General features: G+C 39.7%; 9 protein-coding genes across 9 annotated transcripts; 4 read left to right on the forward strand and 5 right to left on the reverse strand. All coding sequences in view use genetic code 12, as the record gives it.

The window, feature by feature from the left end:
- Positions 1–139: 139 nt before the first annotated feature.
- Positions 140–715, forward strand: SPAPADRAFT_143977 (iron-sulfur cluster assembly protein; the record flags this gene model as incomplete). The annotated part of the gene is made up of 1 exon (XM_007377741.1): positions 140–715. The coding sequence occupies one exon, from the start codon at positions 140–142 to the stop codon at positions 713–715; it is 576 nt and encodes a 191-aa protein (XP_007377803.1).
- On the reverse strand, positions 165–2243 carry SPAPADRAFT_63654 (uncharacterized protein; the record flags this gene model as incomplete). Its single annotated transcript, XM_007377742.1, has 1 exon — positions 165–2243. A coding segment is annotated over one exon (1420 nt), but the record flags the coding sequence as incomplete, so codon positions are not given.
- A 610-nt stretch (positions 2244–2853) lies between these two features.
- SPAPADRAFT_158395 (uncharacterized protein) lies at positions 2854–5247 on the forward strand (the record flags this gene model as incomplete). The annotated part of the gene is made up of 3 exons (XM_007377744.1): positions 2854–3078; positions 3136–5152; positions 5201–5247. 2 exons carry the CDS (start codon positions 2861–2863, stop codon positions 4100–4102), a joined length of 1185 nt encoding a protein of 394 aa, XP_007377806.1.
- Positions 2854–5247, reverse strand: SPAPADRAFT_158397 (uncharacterized protein; the record flags this gene model as incomplete). Its single annotated transcript, XM_007377743.1, has 2 exons — positions 2854–5151; positions 5203–5247. One exon carries the CDS (start codon positions 4604–4606, stop codon positions 4082–4084), a length of 525 nt encoding a protein of 174 aa, XP_007377805.1.
- SPAPADRAFT_57515 (U6 snRNA complex subunit) lies at positions 4731–5312 on the reverse strand (the record flags this gene model as incomplete). Its single annotated transcript, XM_007377745.1, has 2 exons — positions 4731–5150; positions 5310–5312. The coding sequence occupies 2 exons, from the start codon at positions 5310–5312 to the stop codon at positions 4731–4733; spliced, it is 423 nt and encodes a 140-aa protein (XP_007377807.1).
- A 283-nt stretch (positions 5313–5595) lies between these two features.
- On the reverse strand, positions 5596–8655 carry SPAPADRAFT_158400 (uncharacterized protein; the record flags this gene model as incomplete). The annotated part of the gene is made up of 1 exon (XM_007377746.1): positions 5596–8655. One exon carries the CDS (start codon positions 8653–8655, stop codon positions 5653–5655), a length of 3003 nt encoding a protein of 1000 aa, XP_007377808.1.
- A 2154-nt stretch (positions 8656–10809) lies between these two features.
- On the forward strand, positions 10810–11882 carry SPAPADRAFT_63657 (uncharacterized protein; the record flags this gene model as incomplete). The annotated part of the gene is made up of 1 exon (XM_007377747.1): positions 10810–11882. One exon carries the CDS (start codon positions 10958–10960, stop codon positions 11528–11530), a length of 573 nt encoding a protein of 190 aa, XP_007377809.1.
- Positions 11883–11976: 94 nt separating this feature from the next.
- Positions 11977–15655, forward strand: YPS7 (putative aspartic endopeptidase; the record flags this gene model as incomplete). Its single annotated transcript, XM_007377748.1, has 1 exon — positions 11977–15655. The coding sequence occupies one exon, from the start codon at positions 12142–12144 to the stop codon at positions 14113–14115; it is 1974 nt and encodes a 657-aa protein (XP_007377810.1).
- On the reverse strand, positions 14237–15388 carry SPAPADRAFT_144040 (uncharacterized protein; the record flags this gene model as incomplete). Its single annotated transcript, XM_007377749.1, has 1 exon — positions 14237–15388. One exon carries the CDS (start codon positions 15386–15388, stop codon positions 14237–14239), a length of 1152 nt encoding a protein of 383 aa, XP_007377811.1.
- Positions 15656–15760: the final 105 nt, after the last annotated feature.

Raw genomic sequence — 15760 nt, forward strand, 5'->3', positions numbered from 1 at the left:
TTGCCAAAAGGAACAAGAAAAAAAAAGGAAAGTTGAAAATTAAATTGATCTTGGTTCATCAGCTTAGTAATAGATAACACACATACACACATACACACATACACACATACACACACACACACAAACACACAATATGGCTATGGAAGAACCTATAAACGCAAACCCAACCATCTTGTCCCTTGCCCAACTCCCAAAGAGACAAGAGACTGGATCTCCTTTCAGTACCACATTATCTGCCAATCATAAACTCATTAGTAATGCCCTTAAGTTGTCGTTACTAGAAGAAGAAGACGAATACTCAGAAGAAGACATAGACTCAGACGAAGAAGAGGACCCTATTGATCCCCAAGAAATCTTTGATTTAATATCCACCATCTCTGATCCAGAACATCCCTTGACTTTGGGGCAACTTGCTGTGGTCAATCTCAATGACATTGAAATAAACACTAGTAAATATCTCACCGAAGTTGTCATTAGAATAACTCCCACCATCACCCACTGCTCGTTGGCCACACTCATCGGATTAGGAATCAAAGTCCGTTTAATCCGAAGTTTGCCTGGCAAGTTCCGAGTCAAACTCTTGATCAAGGAAGGATCGCATCAAAGTGAATCCCAAGTGAATAAACAGTTGAATGATAAAGAAAGAGTGGCTGCTGCTTGCGAAAACGAGCAATTGATTGAAGTGATTCTGAGAATGTTAGCTACATGTGTATAAACATCCCATATCTGTATATTGTCATATCCTAATATAAACCGTCGTAACGTCCTACTTTATTTGGTTAAAATTTCTAGCTTTTAATTTACAGTAAGTGGTAACCATCGTCATTAAATCGATAACAAGGAATTTAAGTATATGCTTCTCAATAAACTCAATGAACCGAGTGAACTTCTTGTATCCTGCGTCACTCTTGCTCATTTGGTTCAATCGTTTGATGATGTCGGTGCAATTCTTGTGTAGTTTGTTCAACGTCATGTAGTATTCGTATGTCTGTCGTTGTGCTTTTAATTTCTCAAACTCATCATTGCTTTGTCGCTGACTATCATGGGGTGATCGGGTAGTTGTGGTGGTCATTTTGTGTGCAGATATTGGTCTTGATGGTGGTGCAGTACTCAGTCGGGAGCCGGTGGATGCAATTGATCCTGCTGATTCTCGCTTCTTCTTGACGCGAGAGTATAATTTGGATTTACTAAGGATGGAACTGAGGGTATTTTCTGGTCCGGTGATAGATCCGTTGCTAGGAGTGTGGGCGTGGCTGTGGGGGCGGGTATAGCTTGGGGTGCTATTATGACTTTGGCTGTGTGTGTTATGACTGATAGGGAAAGGATAACTGTTGTGACTGATATTTGGACCATGAGTAATACTGTGATTTTGCCCATGACTAATACTATGACTTTGGCTATGACTGTGGATTTTGGTTGGACTATATCCGTTAATGGTACTACTGCTTCCGTTGGTTTCAGTTAATGCTGGCAACGCAACGGTGCTGGTGCTGAAATCAAACGATTTGCTGGGATGCAACAACATACTCAGAATCCGTTTTGTGCTGGACCTGGCTTTCTTGCTAAACATCTTGAATGAACCAATACTGTCGTTGGAAACGGTGCGATAAAAACTAGGCTCGATAGGATCGCTGATGCTATCGGTATCTGTCATCAGATACATGTCTTGTTCCTCCTCGTCGTGGATAATACCCATACGGTCAAGTTCGTATGAAAGCTCCAGGCTGTTGGACATTCGTCCGGGTATATCATAGACTTTGTAAGCCATGAGTAGCTTCAGATAGTAGTTTAAGGTGATATCTTCAAATTGCAAGTGTTCGTTGTTGAATTCGTAGTCCAACATTTGGTTGATTTCGTTAATGATGTTGTTCTTGATGGCGACATCCTTGATGGGAATATTACGTAACCAGATGTCACCTGGGACAAATACATTATCAAGTAGGGATGACCTGGTAGGAGAGGGAGTACCGATCCTGGTATGATTTCTGGTGATGATTAAATTTGCATCGTCGAGATTCAACAACAAGGAAAATATGCTCAATAGTATCGAGTGATCCCTGGGAATAGTTAAATCCAACAGTTGGAACGGGGTGGCCAACATCGTCTCTAGACTGTTGACGCTGTCGGTTCTAGTAACGACCTGGTCCTTCTCAAAGTTCGGTAAGGGAATCGCGGATGGAAGTATCGTCATGCTTGAGGGAGGGAGACAAGTAACCAATCTGACCACTTTGAAAATAAAAAAAAGGATGGAGGGGGGGGATATTTTTCAAGAAAAACACGTAAAGTTTTTAGTTGTTGTTTCTTGCTTCCGTTTTGGCTAGACTGTTTTTTCTTTCTTTCTCGGGTTTTTATTTTTGGCAACTAATGCAAATGGTGCTAATCGCTTTCTCCTTTATTAAAATCGCGTCAATTTCGAGTTGGCAATACGATTTTCCCAATGGGGTAATCGCATATGCTAACCATCTAACCCTCCCCATGCATGTCTACGTCACAGCATGCGGTATACGAGTATGCTACGGCTAATAATAATAATAACCAGTAAACATTAGTCATTATTGATTTTTGGTTCCAGTTTTAGCGATAGTTCTAGTCCCGCATTACTGTGTTACAGAATATGCACCATGCAGACTAGGCTACTCTCGCTATCGCTAACCTCCACACACAAAAGTCAATGTCATCCCTGTGAAACTTTATCTGACACACAACATTCTTATTTCTGACTATAGACACACACACACACACACGCACACACCTCCCAGTTTGGGGTAACTACATCACTTCATCAATATAAATCTTTTTTTCTTTTTTAGTTTCTAGAGTCGAAAAATACCCGAATCATCCACTCATCTCTTTACAACCAATGTTTACTTCAAATAAACCCAAATTCGCCTTTTCCCTTTCAATCAATGAACTCACCAACATTCCTGAGATCAATGGGGCGTGTTATATAAAACTACAAATCAAAGATGGCCATCATCGCAACAAACTCACCGATTTGATAAAACCAGTGCCTCCCTCCGCATCAACTGCTGGAACAAACAGCTCTTCATCTTCCGTCAACAAGAGTTTCTTCAACAAGTTTGACGATGCAGTGCACAAGAGTCTGAGTGGGAATAGCTCAAACAATGCAACCAGCAGCTCGGTCAATTGCACCACTTCCAAAAAGAAGATTCACAATTTCAAGTGTGTGTTCAACTATAAAGTGTCATGCAACTTGCGCTTTGGCTTGAAAAAGAAAGAAAACTTGATCAGCAACAAGTACCTACTCCTAAAAGTATACTACGTCCACGAATCAACGAAAAGGAGCGACGGTGGCTCTTCAAGCCAAACCACTGAGCTAGGCAGGCTAGACATCAACCTTGCCGAGTATCTAAACTTTGACGAACCAATAACTACAAAGTACCTCCTCAACCAATCAAAAGTAAACTCAATTCTAAACCTAACTATCCAACTAAACGAACTTCCTGAACTGTTTGACTTTCATACCCAATTGCAAATCGACGATAACTCGTCAGCAAATTCATCCAAGAAATTACCTAAACCAACACACACCTCTTCCTCAACAACGTCATTCCCGAAAAGAACCACGTTCAATGTTCCGCAATTTGAAAACAAACATGTCTTTGGTGGAATAAACACAGTCTTTGGCGAAGGTACATTTCAAAACTCAACACCTAATCACCCACCAACACCAACTGACGAGAAATCATCTGTTCCGACACCAAGCGTAACTGCTAGTGCAACCACTGCAGCAACCACCACCAACACTACCACCACACGCGGTATCAATTCAAAACCACAAATCTTGATTGATCCCATAGTCGGCACGTTATATTGTAAGATTCTTGAAAGTAACTGGGATCCCGAATTATACAAGCTCTTGGAATATTCCCCTGACCAATGCATAAACGACATATTTGAAAACAACAACAATCCATACGGACATAACCAGAAACTCAAACAGTATGTCGATGAACACATCAACTATCAAGATGATGACGAAGATGAAGACAGTAAGCCGCGGGAATTAAATGGACTAATCAGTGAGACAAAGTATCGCGAAGACTTGAAAAGCTGGAAACTAACTCGAATTCCAAGTTAGATTTTCATTAGTACTGGATGACGATGATGATCTTCGCTTGAGTAGCTTGCCTTTCATTATCCGTTGTTTGAGTTGACACTTGCTAACTTCCAAATGGTCGAAAAACTCTGTAATCTTATTGCTGATTTCATTCCCGGAACTCAGCACTATCTTGTCATTCTCGTCGGGTGTATCCACACGTGATGATGATGCAGATGATGATGATGATGATGATAATGATGACGACTTGGACCGTCTGGGAATAAAACTTCCACGATTCAGCAGGGCCGTAGGTGTTATATTTTGAACTCCACAGGAATACCGCAACGGCGATGAAACATAAGGTACATGACGACAGTATTCGCACAAGGCAAACTCGCTAGTACTCAGATTGCATCCGCTGTTGAAACATTGAAATCGACGTAAATCATTAAACCCTCGAAACTGGCCTCGCGATATAGCCCTCGTCGGGAGATATTTGCATTTTGTACTGGGGTAGTAGTAGTTAGGCACTCTCTGTGACATGTGTAGAGAAAGACTAAACACAAGAGATTCTTTTTCTGTAAAATCCCTCACTTTAAAAGGTGCTACTTTTGGTATGCTTGTTTATTCTATAATACACAAAAAATACAAATGGGCATAACATAACCTATTCATTATCACGTTGTTGGTAGTGATGGTTGTTGTTGTAATGCCTGTCTCCTTGGAAACGACGGTTACCGCCCCTTCCACCGCGTCTATGATCTCTGCCACCGCCACCGCTTTGATTACGGTCTCCGCCTCTTCGTTTAACATTCTTGTTCCGTTGTTCCATATTCAACAAATTCTGCTCCTTGGCATAGTCCATAATCTCATCAGGGATACGCAAGTACTTGATGTGCATCCCACGAATATATACTTCGGTTTCTTTACTGAACTCATCGGCTCCGGTATTGGTATGGATCACATTGCTCAAAGTGAGGTTCATCCAGGGATCAAGGTTGACCAAGTCTCCTTGATATGTTTCTCCCGTTTTCAATTCAATTAGTACCGGTTTATTCTTGGCTGCAGTCAATAAATATAATGGAAGCTAAAGCTGTTAGTATATGCCTGGCAAAGTGTAAACCAATCTTACTTACCATTTTTTTTTTGGTCTGTTGTGTCACCCCCTCTTTATTTTGTGCCTTAAAAATACTTTTCTTGAAATTTGTTGCTGGGTGGGTTTTTTTTTCCTCTTGGTGAAGTTAGCCATGGTGCACGACTTTGGTGATGTATTTGCAACCACCACCACCACCACCACCACCTACAAGTTTTTAACAAGCCAGCAATTATCGATAGCTTTTCCCGGACTTTACAATTGCAGGAGGATAATTGCCTTTTTTTGTACTCTGCATTACTATCTCCTATTTTTTTTTTGCAGAGTTATCTGATTTGGTTTTGGTAGCTTCAGCACTTGCTCGACATTTACCCTTTCCTAGTAGCTTCATTTCTTTTGGCATACATCCAATGAAAACAATTGACTACAGTAACTAAAATTGAAAACAAAACAATCATTTTAAAATGAAAACAATCATCTAACTAACTAAACTAGTTTATTGTTGACGGTATGTTTCTGGAGGACCCAAGAAACTTGGAACAACACCACCAAAATCAATAACAGCCTTTTGGAAAACTACACCTGGTTCCAAAGCCCACAATTTCAAAGTATGTTGACCAGAAGAGGAAATATTATGAGTAGTGTTATGTAACCAAATAGTATCTGAAGCAGCTTGTTCCCAGTGATCAGGCATGTTCAATGGATTAGTGGTGTCAATGACCAATTGAACTTCTTGTGGTTGTTCATCATCAATAGCAATGGCATACTTCAATGGACGGGCTGGGTAAGTGTTCAAGGATGGGGAAGTGTAAACGGTGATGTTAGTACCGTAAGCTGGAGTAGAGAATGAGTAGAAGTCATATTCCAAGTGTGGGGCATTGGCATCAGAAGTTTGAGAATCAGCAGTAACTGGGAATAAAGTAACACCAGATAAGGTTCTACCATATCTGTTAATAACTTCATAGTTAACCTTGTTGTTGTCAACCTTCTTGGAGAAATGTTCTGCTTCGATGGAAATAACTTCACCAGCTTCAATGAAACCCTTGAAGTTAGTTGGGGCTTGGTTCTTGTTAATTGGAACATGGATTTGTGGTGGACCAAAGAATCCATAAGTAGTGTTGGAAGTAACATCAATGAAAACAATGTTGGAACCTTCTGGTGCCTTTGACCAATCAACTTCAACCCAAACCTTAACAGAGTTCCAGATACTGTCGTTGGTGGCAGAAATGTAACCAGTGGTTTGAGAAAGAGTAACAAAATCATTTTCAGAAGAAACCTTGAAGTTGACATCTTCATTACCTCTGTTGAAGATTTCGATAAAAGTGTTACCAGTGTATGGATCTTGTGGTGGAGTAATCAAAGTGTTGTTAGAGTAAGCAACAGCATTGTATAAATCATCACCTGGAACAGAACCTCTGGATTGATCAACAGTAACACCCATAGCACCAGCCAAGTTATTATCATCAGCTTGACAAATGGAAACAGGAGGCATGACATCTCTCATTGGTTGTTGCCAGAAGAAGTAACCCAAGTGAGTTTGATCCATCATGTGGTGCCATTTACCATTAAGCATAGAATCCCATTGGTTCTTCCAAGAGTGATCATCACCAAATCTCGTTTGAACATAGGTGGCCAAGGAGTTAGCTTGGTTTCTTCTTTGTTCAGCATAGACATTGTTCTTACCAGCAGAAATCATAATATCATGGACAATGTAACCAGCGTTAACTGGGTGCAAGACTAATTGGAAGAAAGAAGGTTGGACATTCTTTGGTAATTGGTTGTAAACATTCCAAGCTCTAGCGGATAAGTCAGACCATTGTTGTAAGACAGTGTCGGCTTCTTGGTAGTTGTAAATAGCATAAGTAGTGGCGTTCAAGGATTCATACTTCTTTCTGTTAATTAAGAAACCATAAAGATCAACAATATCAGCAATTTCAGTGGTGTTTTTGTACCATTGACCGAATTCTCTTTGGGCCCAAGCTTCAGTGTATTCAAAGACCTTGTTAATTGGACCCCAAACATCGTAGTGGTAACCTAAGGAAATGAAATATTCAATTGGTACTTCTAATGGCTTGATATCACCGACATTGACTAACCAGATTCTGTCAGCACCTCTTTCCTTAGCCAAATGCATTTGTTCCCAAGTCTTTTCATTAGAGATGGTGTTGATCCACTTGTAATCAACTGGATCGCCAACATAATCGAAATGGTAGTAGACACCAGCACCACCAGACCTAGAAGTTTCATTGTTAAGTGGCAATCTTCTAATGTTACCCCAGTTATCATCAACCCACAATAAAGTGATGTCATCAGGAACTGGCATACCAGCTTCATAATAAGATTGAACTTCCTTATACAAACACCATGATTGTGGAATATCAGTGACAGAACTGTTACCAAAGTATTGACCTAACAATTCACGTTGAGTAGCAATAACATCTTCCAATAAAGAAGTTTCAACACCACCAGAGATTGGAGTATCACCAAAACCTCTAATACCCATAGTCCAAACATTTTCGAATGGCTTAGATCTTTCAATACCATCCTTCCAGAAGGAAACAATGTTATCCTTGTTGGTACTATAATCCCAAGCACCCTTACCAAAGGTAGACCATTCGTTGGTGGCTCTCATTAATGGTTCAGTATGAGAAGTAGCCATAACCACCCCATAGTAGTCAGCCCAATATTGGTTTTCTGGATCATCAACACCAAACATAGATGCCCACATAGCTGGCCACAAGTAGTTGGCTCTCATTCTTAACAAACATTCAAAGAGCTTAACATAGAATTGGTGGACAAAGTAGGAGTTGTACTTACCTTCAGGGAAGAATTCAGCAACCCACGCAGCAATAGCAGGTTGTTCATCGTTAATGAAGATACCTCTGTACTTGACCCCTGGCTCACCTTGGGTCTTGGAACCAGAGAAATAAATAGAGTCATGAGATTGTGGGACGACATCAGCAAAGTAATACCATGGGGAAACACCGATTTGTTCGGAAATATCATAAGCACCGAAAATAGCACCTCTCTTGTCACTACCAGCAATGACTAAGGCATTCTTAATACATGGAACTGGGTTTTCAACTTGTTCTTGAATGTAGGATTCCCATTTACCCTTGATCTTATCGACATTGATCTTCTTTTCCTTAATCAAGTTTTGGATAAGGGTGTTGTTACCAATGGTACCAATAATAATAGCATTTTCAACTGAACCATGAATCTTTTTACAGATATCGTTGGAACTAGTATAGTTGGAAACTGGTAAGGCATGACCAGTAACCTTTCTGAAATCGTCACTTAAATCTTCAGCAGCACGATTAACACCAGGCCAATCGTTTTGATCCAAGAATAAAGTAGCAGTGCTTGAATGGTCGTGTAACGTGATTTCCTTATTGTTGCCATGCAGGCCCTTTTGTTGGAAAGCAATGTTAGTTTGACCACCCAAAGCATTAACGGCTCCGAGAAGAGCAATCAATGTTGGAATGTATGAAAACAACATGTTGCAATTGTTATCTTTGTGTGATGATTTTAAAAAAAAACAACTAGTTTTGTGATTTCAAAGGGGATCTGGGGTGGTATTTATAATATTCAATGGCAAATAGTGAGCTTCAGACTCCCTTTCCCATTTGGTGCTCCAAGTATGCCCAAAAGGTAATACCATTTGGCAGCCGGATACTCGGGCCACCTATTATTTTCTGGAGAACAATGGAAGCTAAGATATTTTCAGCAAATAATATGTCAGGGGGGACCTTAAAGAGACTTCCAACCTCTTGGACCTGCTTCCTTGATCCCGAGGAAGTCCATGCTTTACTTAGTTCCAGCTTTGAAATAGTTTGAAACAAGTTTCTCCTAGACCTTCTGGCGCTTTAGACACGACACAAAATTGATCCAGGAAATATGGAGAACAATGACCCCAATTTCGGTTAAACAATGGCTTACAAAAAATATGTCTATTGTTTAGGCTTACACTTGGTAGTGAGCGGGGGTGGGAGTTAGGTGTTAATTGGCTAATGATCCCGGCCGTATATATGCGAGGTAGTATCATGAACAATAAGCCTCTTGTATTTCCATTATTGGAAGGATTTCCCACTTATAAGGCAAATATCAGCAGACGTCACATACTTCATAGACAATAGGTACGGACAATAGATCCAAGTGTGTTGACTTTTCACCTAGTTACAGAAGGGGCCCGTTGCCAACTCAAACTCCAGAGAGAACAATAACCCCTCAGAAGATGGATCGTCGTAATCCTTAGTAATCAGGTTTAGATTCTTCGAGTTTATTCAAATTGGACTGGGGTATATTGTTCGCAAACAAACGCAATTAAGCAAAAACCCAGAAATAACCGTGGATTAGAATGTGGCAAGGAAGGTGGATGTTTAAATCCCCTCAAACAAAGACAATAATGGTGGTCATTATTTCACCACTTATAATCATTCTATGTCGTTCCGGCATGCACATCGGGTAAAGGATGTTCCTAAGGAAGATGACGTGAGGAGATGGTCTTTCTTCAAAAATGCGAAGGGCTTTACAGGATCACGGTATCTACTTTCCTCGTGTGCAAGTCGACAAGAACCCCCCTCTAAGCCTTCTTACAATTGCACCACTTTTTAAATTTCTTCGATGCACCTTACTGCCAGATGAATGTTCTTTGGAATCAACTCAGCCGTGAGGGGTGTGTGTGTGGGGGGGGGTCCATTTTTGATGATTTTGTAGCCTGTTTAGGGTTAGTCTAAGAAAATAGTGATATGTTCCAAATGCAGTTACTTAATGCATAGAAATTAATTTGCCCTAATTTGGATTATATATAGGTTTATTGTTCACGTGTTAAATCATTGTTATATCAAATAAAAGACGTGTCAAAGTCCAGTTAGATATAATGAAACGCGAAATTATAAATTCGCTCACTGTACGGTTGAGGCGGTTCCCCTTACATTTGACAGGTCTAATACCGACCTAGATTATCTTGAACAATGTGCACTGGAAATCTTGTAAGACGTTAGTGAGGACAATGGATATGTCAAAAGCCAACCGAAAAGGACGCGCGCATTGATGGAACTTTTTATTGTCAACTAATGAGCCATTGTGGAGAATGTGAGGAGAACCATGGGTTTAATAATATATGGATTGATGATGATATTAGTTGCAAATAGTCCATTAGTTTGCATCAGCCATCCCTATCACCAGCCACTCTAGAACTATTTGGGAAAATCGGTATCCATAAAATTCCCAAATTTAATTTAATTTTTTTTTTTTTGAATTCTAATAGATTCTTGATAGAGCAAATGTAGAATGGTTGTAATCTTTAAACCATTCCGAGTTTTCTTGATATGATGAAATCATCGTTGATATTGTTTTTCTCTCTGAATTGTAAAGGGTTTGTTCTTGAAAGTTTTAGATAAATTTCACCAAAATTCAAGAGAAATCCAACTTTTTTATTCATGTACACTCAGAACAGTTATATTTGTTATAAATAGGACACTCCAATGCAATTAAACTGATCTTTATCCTTTAAGTAATTCTGACCAGCGTGGAAGCACTTATCAAGTTGCAATAACTCTTGGTAACCTGCTATAATTTGCAACATTGCCGATCTCGCGCACGACAAAAATTGATCGAAATCGAATGCAACCCCTAACAATACTCCAAAAGGATGATGATGACACAACCCCTAGTTAAACTTACATTCCAATGAACTAAATCTTGAGAGAATATATAATAGATTACCAAAAATCCAACGTATTGAATATTCAACTACCAGTAGGTGCCATCATTTGAACAATTTCCATTATAACATTAGCATGGTCGAGTTTGCTCAATTGCCAGATGATATAATATTCTTAATATATGATCAGTTAGAGGTATTAAGCATCAAGAAATTACAATATTTCCCGGAGTTGGCTCAAGGGATAAGGCATTACTTGTATGGACACAGTCGGTATTTGATTTGTTTGGATGAAGATCCCAAAGTGTTGACTGAGCACAATCAAAATCAGCAAAGTCAATTTAGACATAGTGAAATAGAAGATACACCATTTGATATGGCAGGATATAAACTATCCAAACTTATCCATAATGAATCTATGAGAAATCATATATCCCATTTTAAATATTACCAAATCGAGATCTTGATTTCTCAATTTGACAGCACCTTAGCATTGCTTGAACTTTACAAGCCGGTGATTCACGAATTATTTTATAGAGAAGAGGAAGAAGGAACAAAGAATATTAGATTGCATATTCGTTTACATTACACGATGAATACGTTTTACGATATGAAGAATTGTTTGGTTAATGTGGACAAGATCTCGCATTTTTTTAACAATAACAATAAAAACAGCGTGCAAATAGATTTGGAATTAAATAGACGATAATAGAACCTGAAGCATTCTTCGGAACCCAAGGGAAACTGTAGAGAATGTGACTTTTTTTGTTTTGTGTAGGTCACTAGTTAATGAATTGTCTTGACGTAGGCAAAGAAAAAAAAAACCATGACACAACAATTACGTCATTTGGCAACCAAAATTAGATTCGTTTAATATATCTGTTAAATCAAAGTATGATACCGCCCAAAATAAACACCCTGACCATAATATTAACCCCGCCGTACAAGTCATTCAATTCTCCCTCGAGTATGACCTTACGGTTTAAGGGATCTTGCAGGGTAGAAAAAGTGGTTTTTTTGAACTCAGCCGGGACAAGATTTCCTTAGCCGGAAATAAAAAAATTCTAAAAGTGGCAGCAGAAAAAAAAAAAAAAGGAAAAAACAAAATTTAAGAAACCCACCGGGAAAAAGGCCATATAAGTAAAAACAAGGCTCAGATCATTTACCTTCCTTCAAAAAGGTGTAAACATTTCCTAATAAAAATCACAGTTTCCTTTGTTACATCTTTTTATGGCATATTTTTAATTAACTCACAACGTTCGTCTAAAACATATAATATATTAGACATACATAAAAAAAAAAGGCAACACACTTAGCAAGATGCGATCAATATATACATTCGTTACGTTACTAGGGGTGGCGTTTTCCCTTGATGACATATTAATCAAGGACGACACCCCCTCATCATCAGTGAAAGCAATAACAACCAAATCTCCTAGTTCAGATACAAATGATGATGTATTACGAGTAACGTTGGACCGACAAACCACCACTGCCACCCCAGTCATTACCCGATCTCCAAGCAGAACCACATCTATACCGGCAAACTTGACTCAGGAAGGATCGGGAGAGAATTCATTATTTAAATTAATGTTGACCATGCCCACTGATGACAACTATTACAATGTTAGAATGAACCTTGGCAATGAGAACGACCAATTAGTGGAATTAAGAGTAGACATAGCCCAACCGGAGATGTGGGTGATGAATGCCGACGAGTTCTTAGATTGTAGTTATCTAAGTGAATGGTGGAGTTCAGAAGAACCTAATTTATCTACAAACACTGCATCCGAACCAGGGTCATTAACTACCTTGAAAGAATATACCGCCACCAACTGTGGTAAGAATGGATTATACACACCATCACCTTTACTGGACCAGCCTACACCTACCGGATCTTCCAATATACAGAATGGAGACGCATTTGTTCTTCCTTATATGAACCTCATAGATGCCAGCGGTGTATGGAATACTGATAATGTCCTGTTTAATTTAACCACTGGAGACCTGGTCAAGTTGACCGATGTTACCTTTGTCAATGTGAATGACACTAATATGTATTCTGGTGGATTAGGATTGGCTGGAAGTACCAGAGGAACCGGATTCTTGAATACATTAGTAGATATGGGAATTATCAACTCTCCAGGTTACTCCCTTTGGTTTGATCAGAATCGAACCTGGCAAGGATCTCTTGGACAATTGATTCCAGGGGCAGTAAGTACCAAGTATTTCACGGGTAAACTTATTTCCTATAACATGTTGAAACAACTGGGTACTAGATTTCCTTCGCAAGACGCAGCTGCTAATGAAGACTTGGTAAGTCTTAATTTACCAATTGTTTTAGTTTCTGATGTCCAGGTTGAAAATGACGATACTGGTAAAAAGCTATCTATTCAATCCACACCCGGTGGTTTCCCAGTATTGTTGGATACTCGATTATATTATTCATATTTGCCCTTGGACGTCATTGTGAACTTGGCTGTTCAAACCAATGCATATTATAGTAATGATGTTGACCGTTGGATCGTGGAGTGTGACGTTATTAGAAATTCAAGTGCATCGATGAATTTCCTCTTTGGAGATTTAACTGTCAAGGTCCCCTTGAGTGAATTTATCACCGATGCAGAAGACGACGGTCGATTATTATACTTTGATGGCGGACAAGCCGCATGTTTCCTTGCCCTTTCGCCAACTTCAAACACCGGGTACAACTCCCTTGGTTTACCATTCCTCCGTCATATTTACTTGGCCGTGGACAATGAAGGCCAAACATTGGCTATGGCCAACACTAATCCGTTTTTAAACATTGATCGAAATGCCATGGTTCAAAATGTCACTGAGGGGAACGATAGTGTGTTTTCCCAAGCTGAGAAGGATAGTGCAAATACTTCGTCGTCAAGAAAGAGCGACAACAGTAACGAATCCATTGGCATGATTAAATCAGGATCCATTCCATTTGCAAGTCCTATGAGCAATCAAAAGACCGATGTAGTTTTGCTGTTTACCCTGGTCGATACTTCATCAGGCCACCCAGCCAATCTCGATATCCCAGCCAGATTGAGTGGTGCTGTTGTGATCAATGGTTCAATTTATGTTACCCGTACTGGAGGACAAATAATCACAACATTAATTCCAGGAAGAGCCACTGCTGCTTCGGAAGAAGCTTCTACTTCCAAAAGTAATGTGGGAAGAATAGAGACTCCATTTGTGATTGTTGCGGGAGAAAGGCTTTTACATGATATTTATTTGGTTATTGGGATGGGACTTGCCGTTATTTGGATGATTTCATTGTAGAGATTAATAGACACATGCGTTTATTAATGGTTATATAAAGTTATACTAGGTTATAGTAGTAATAAAACATAATAATTTCTATCACTTGGAACTAAAGATGCATTGTTTGAAATGTTCTCTATTACATCTTTTGCATTTCGACTCTTTCTTCCTTAAGTGCAGTGTATCCTTGAGGCTTGGTTTTGGCAATGTAACGGTAGTAGTTGTACCACATAACATCACAGAAAGTCAACACTAAACCAACGCAGTTAAGAGAGGATAACCTGTCACCGAAAACAGCAGCACTGACGGCAATGGTTAACAATTCCTTGAAACTACCAGCCACAGAAAGAGTGATCAAATGGGCAACCTTCAACAACATGAATTCACAAGACATCATCAAGAATGCAAAAACACCAGGAATAATCAATAACCCAATAGTGGTGAAAACACCCTTGATTTCCCAAATTGGAGCCGAGGTGAAGTTACCCCAACCTTCAACGTAACATCCCAACAAGAACAAGGCAAGAAACATACATGGAGAGACGTAGAAGATAGTGGCAATGGAGTTTGGAGTGTATGGGTTCTTCTTTAACAAGATTTGGGTGAATGACCAACGAAGACCGGATAACATAGCAGCGGAAATGGCCAATGTGATACCCAAGGTGGAGTAAACACCTCCCTTGGTGGAAGTGTCAATGTTGTCAGGCTTAGCGGTCATCAAGGTGACTGAGACAGTCATAACCAAGACAATGACAATCAATCTCCAGTTGAACTTTTCCAATCTGAATAAAAGGCCAAATAAAAGCACAAACATCAAAGACGAGGATTTCAAGATGGTGTATAAACTCAAGGAAAGAAGAGAAACAGCAACGTTGGAAAGACCGATATCACCGGCAGATGTAAGAGCACATGGGACCATTTGACGAACGTAAACTCTAAAGTCGATATGAACACTTTGGTAAAACAGGGCTTTTCTTATGGTAGCATCGTCGACATGGGAATGTTGAGGTAATGCATGGTTTGCACCAATTCTAGGACGCATCTCGGGGACAAAGTACAAAGTCAAGGTACTGAGCACGGCAAGACACAACTGATGGAACGAAGTGATAAAAAGGGGGAATCTAAACCCAAGACCAGGACCAAACATCCACTTGTTGTAAATGTTGATGGAGAGGGAAAAGGTATACCAACCAGCGATATAAAACAAAGCAGCTTTCCCATTGTGGCCAGCGGTGGAGGCATGCAACGGTTCAGGGTCGGAGTTCTTTCTGGAATGGGAGGACTTGGACATTTCACGAATGGAGTCTAATTCAAGATTGGGAGGAGCCATAGCGTATAATTTAATTTGTTCGCGTTTTATTTGTATAGATTATCCAGGGAGGGCGGGAGGCTGTTAAAATGACAATGAGCGGAGTTTGTTGCGGCTTACTAAATTAGTTGGTAGTGAGCAAAAACGTGGGGGTAGAATCTGGTTGATAGCTGTCAATATATGTACAGAATATATTGCCAAGCACGTCAATCAAAAGTTAAAAAACTGTTTATCTTCTGTAAACAAGATCGATTGAAAAGATTTCGAAAATTTTTTATGAGGTGGCTAATCAGTACAACCACGTAACACGAGGGTTAATCTTCGTACTTATTTTTGTCCCAATTAGGGGCGTGG

Source organism: Spathaspora passalidarum, assembly GCF_000223485.1.
Source record: "Spathaspora passalidarum NRRL Y-27907 unplaced genomic scaffold SPAPAscaffold_8, whole genome shotgun sequence".
Classification (NCBI taxonomy): Eukaryota; Fungi; Ascomycota; class Pichiomycetes; order Serinales; family Debaryomycetaceae; genus Spathaspora; species Spathaspora passalidarum.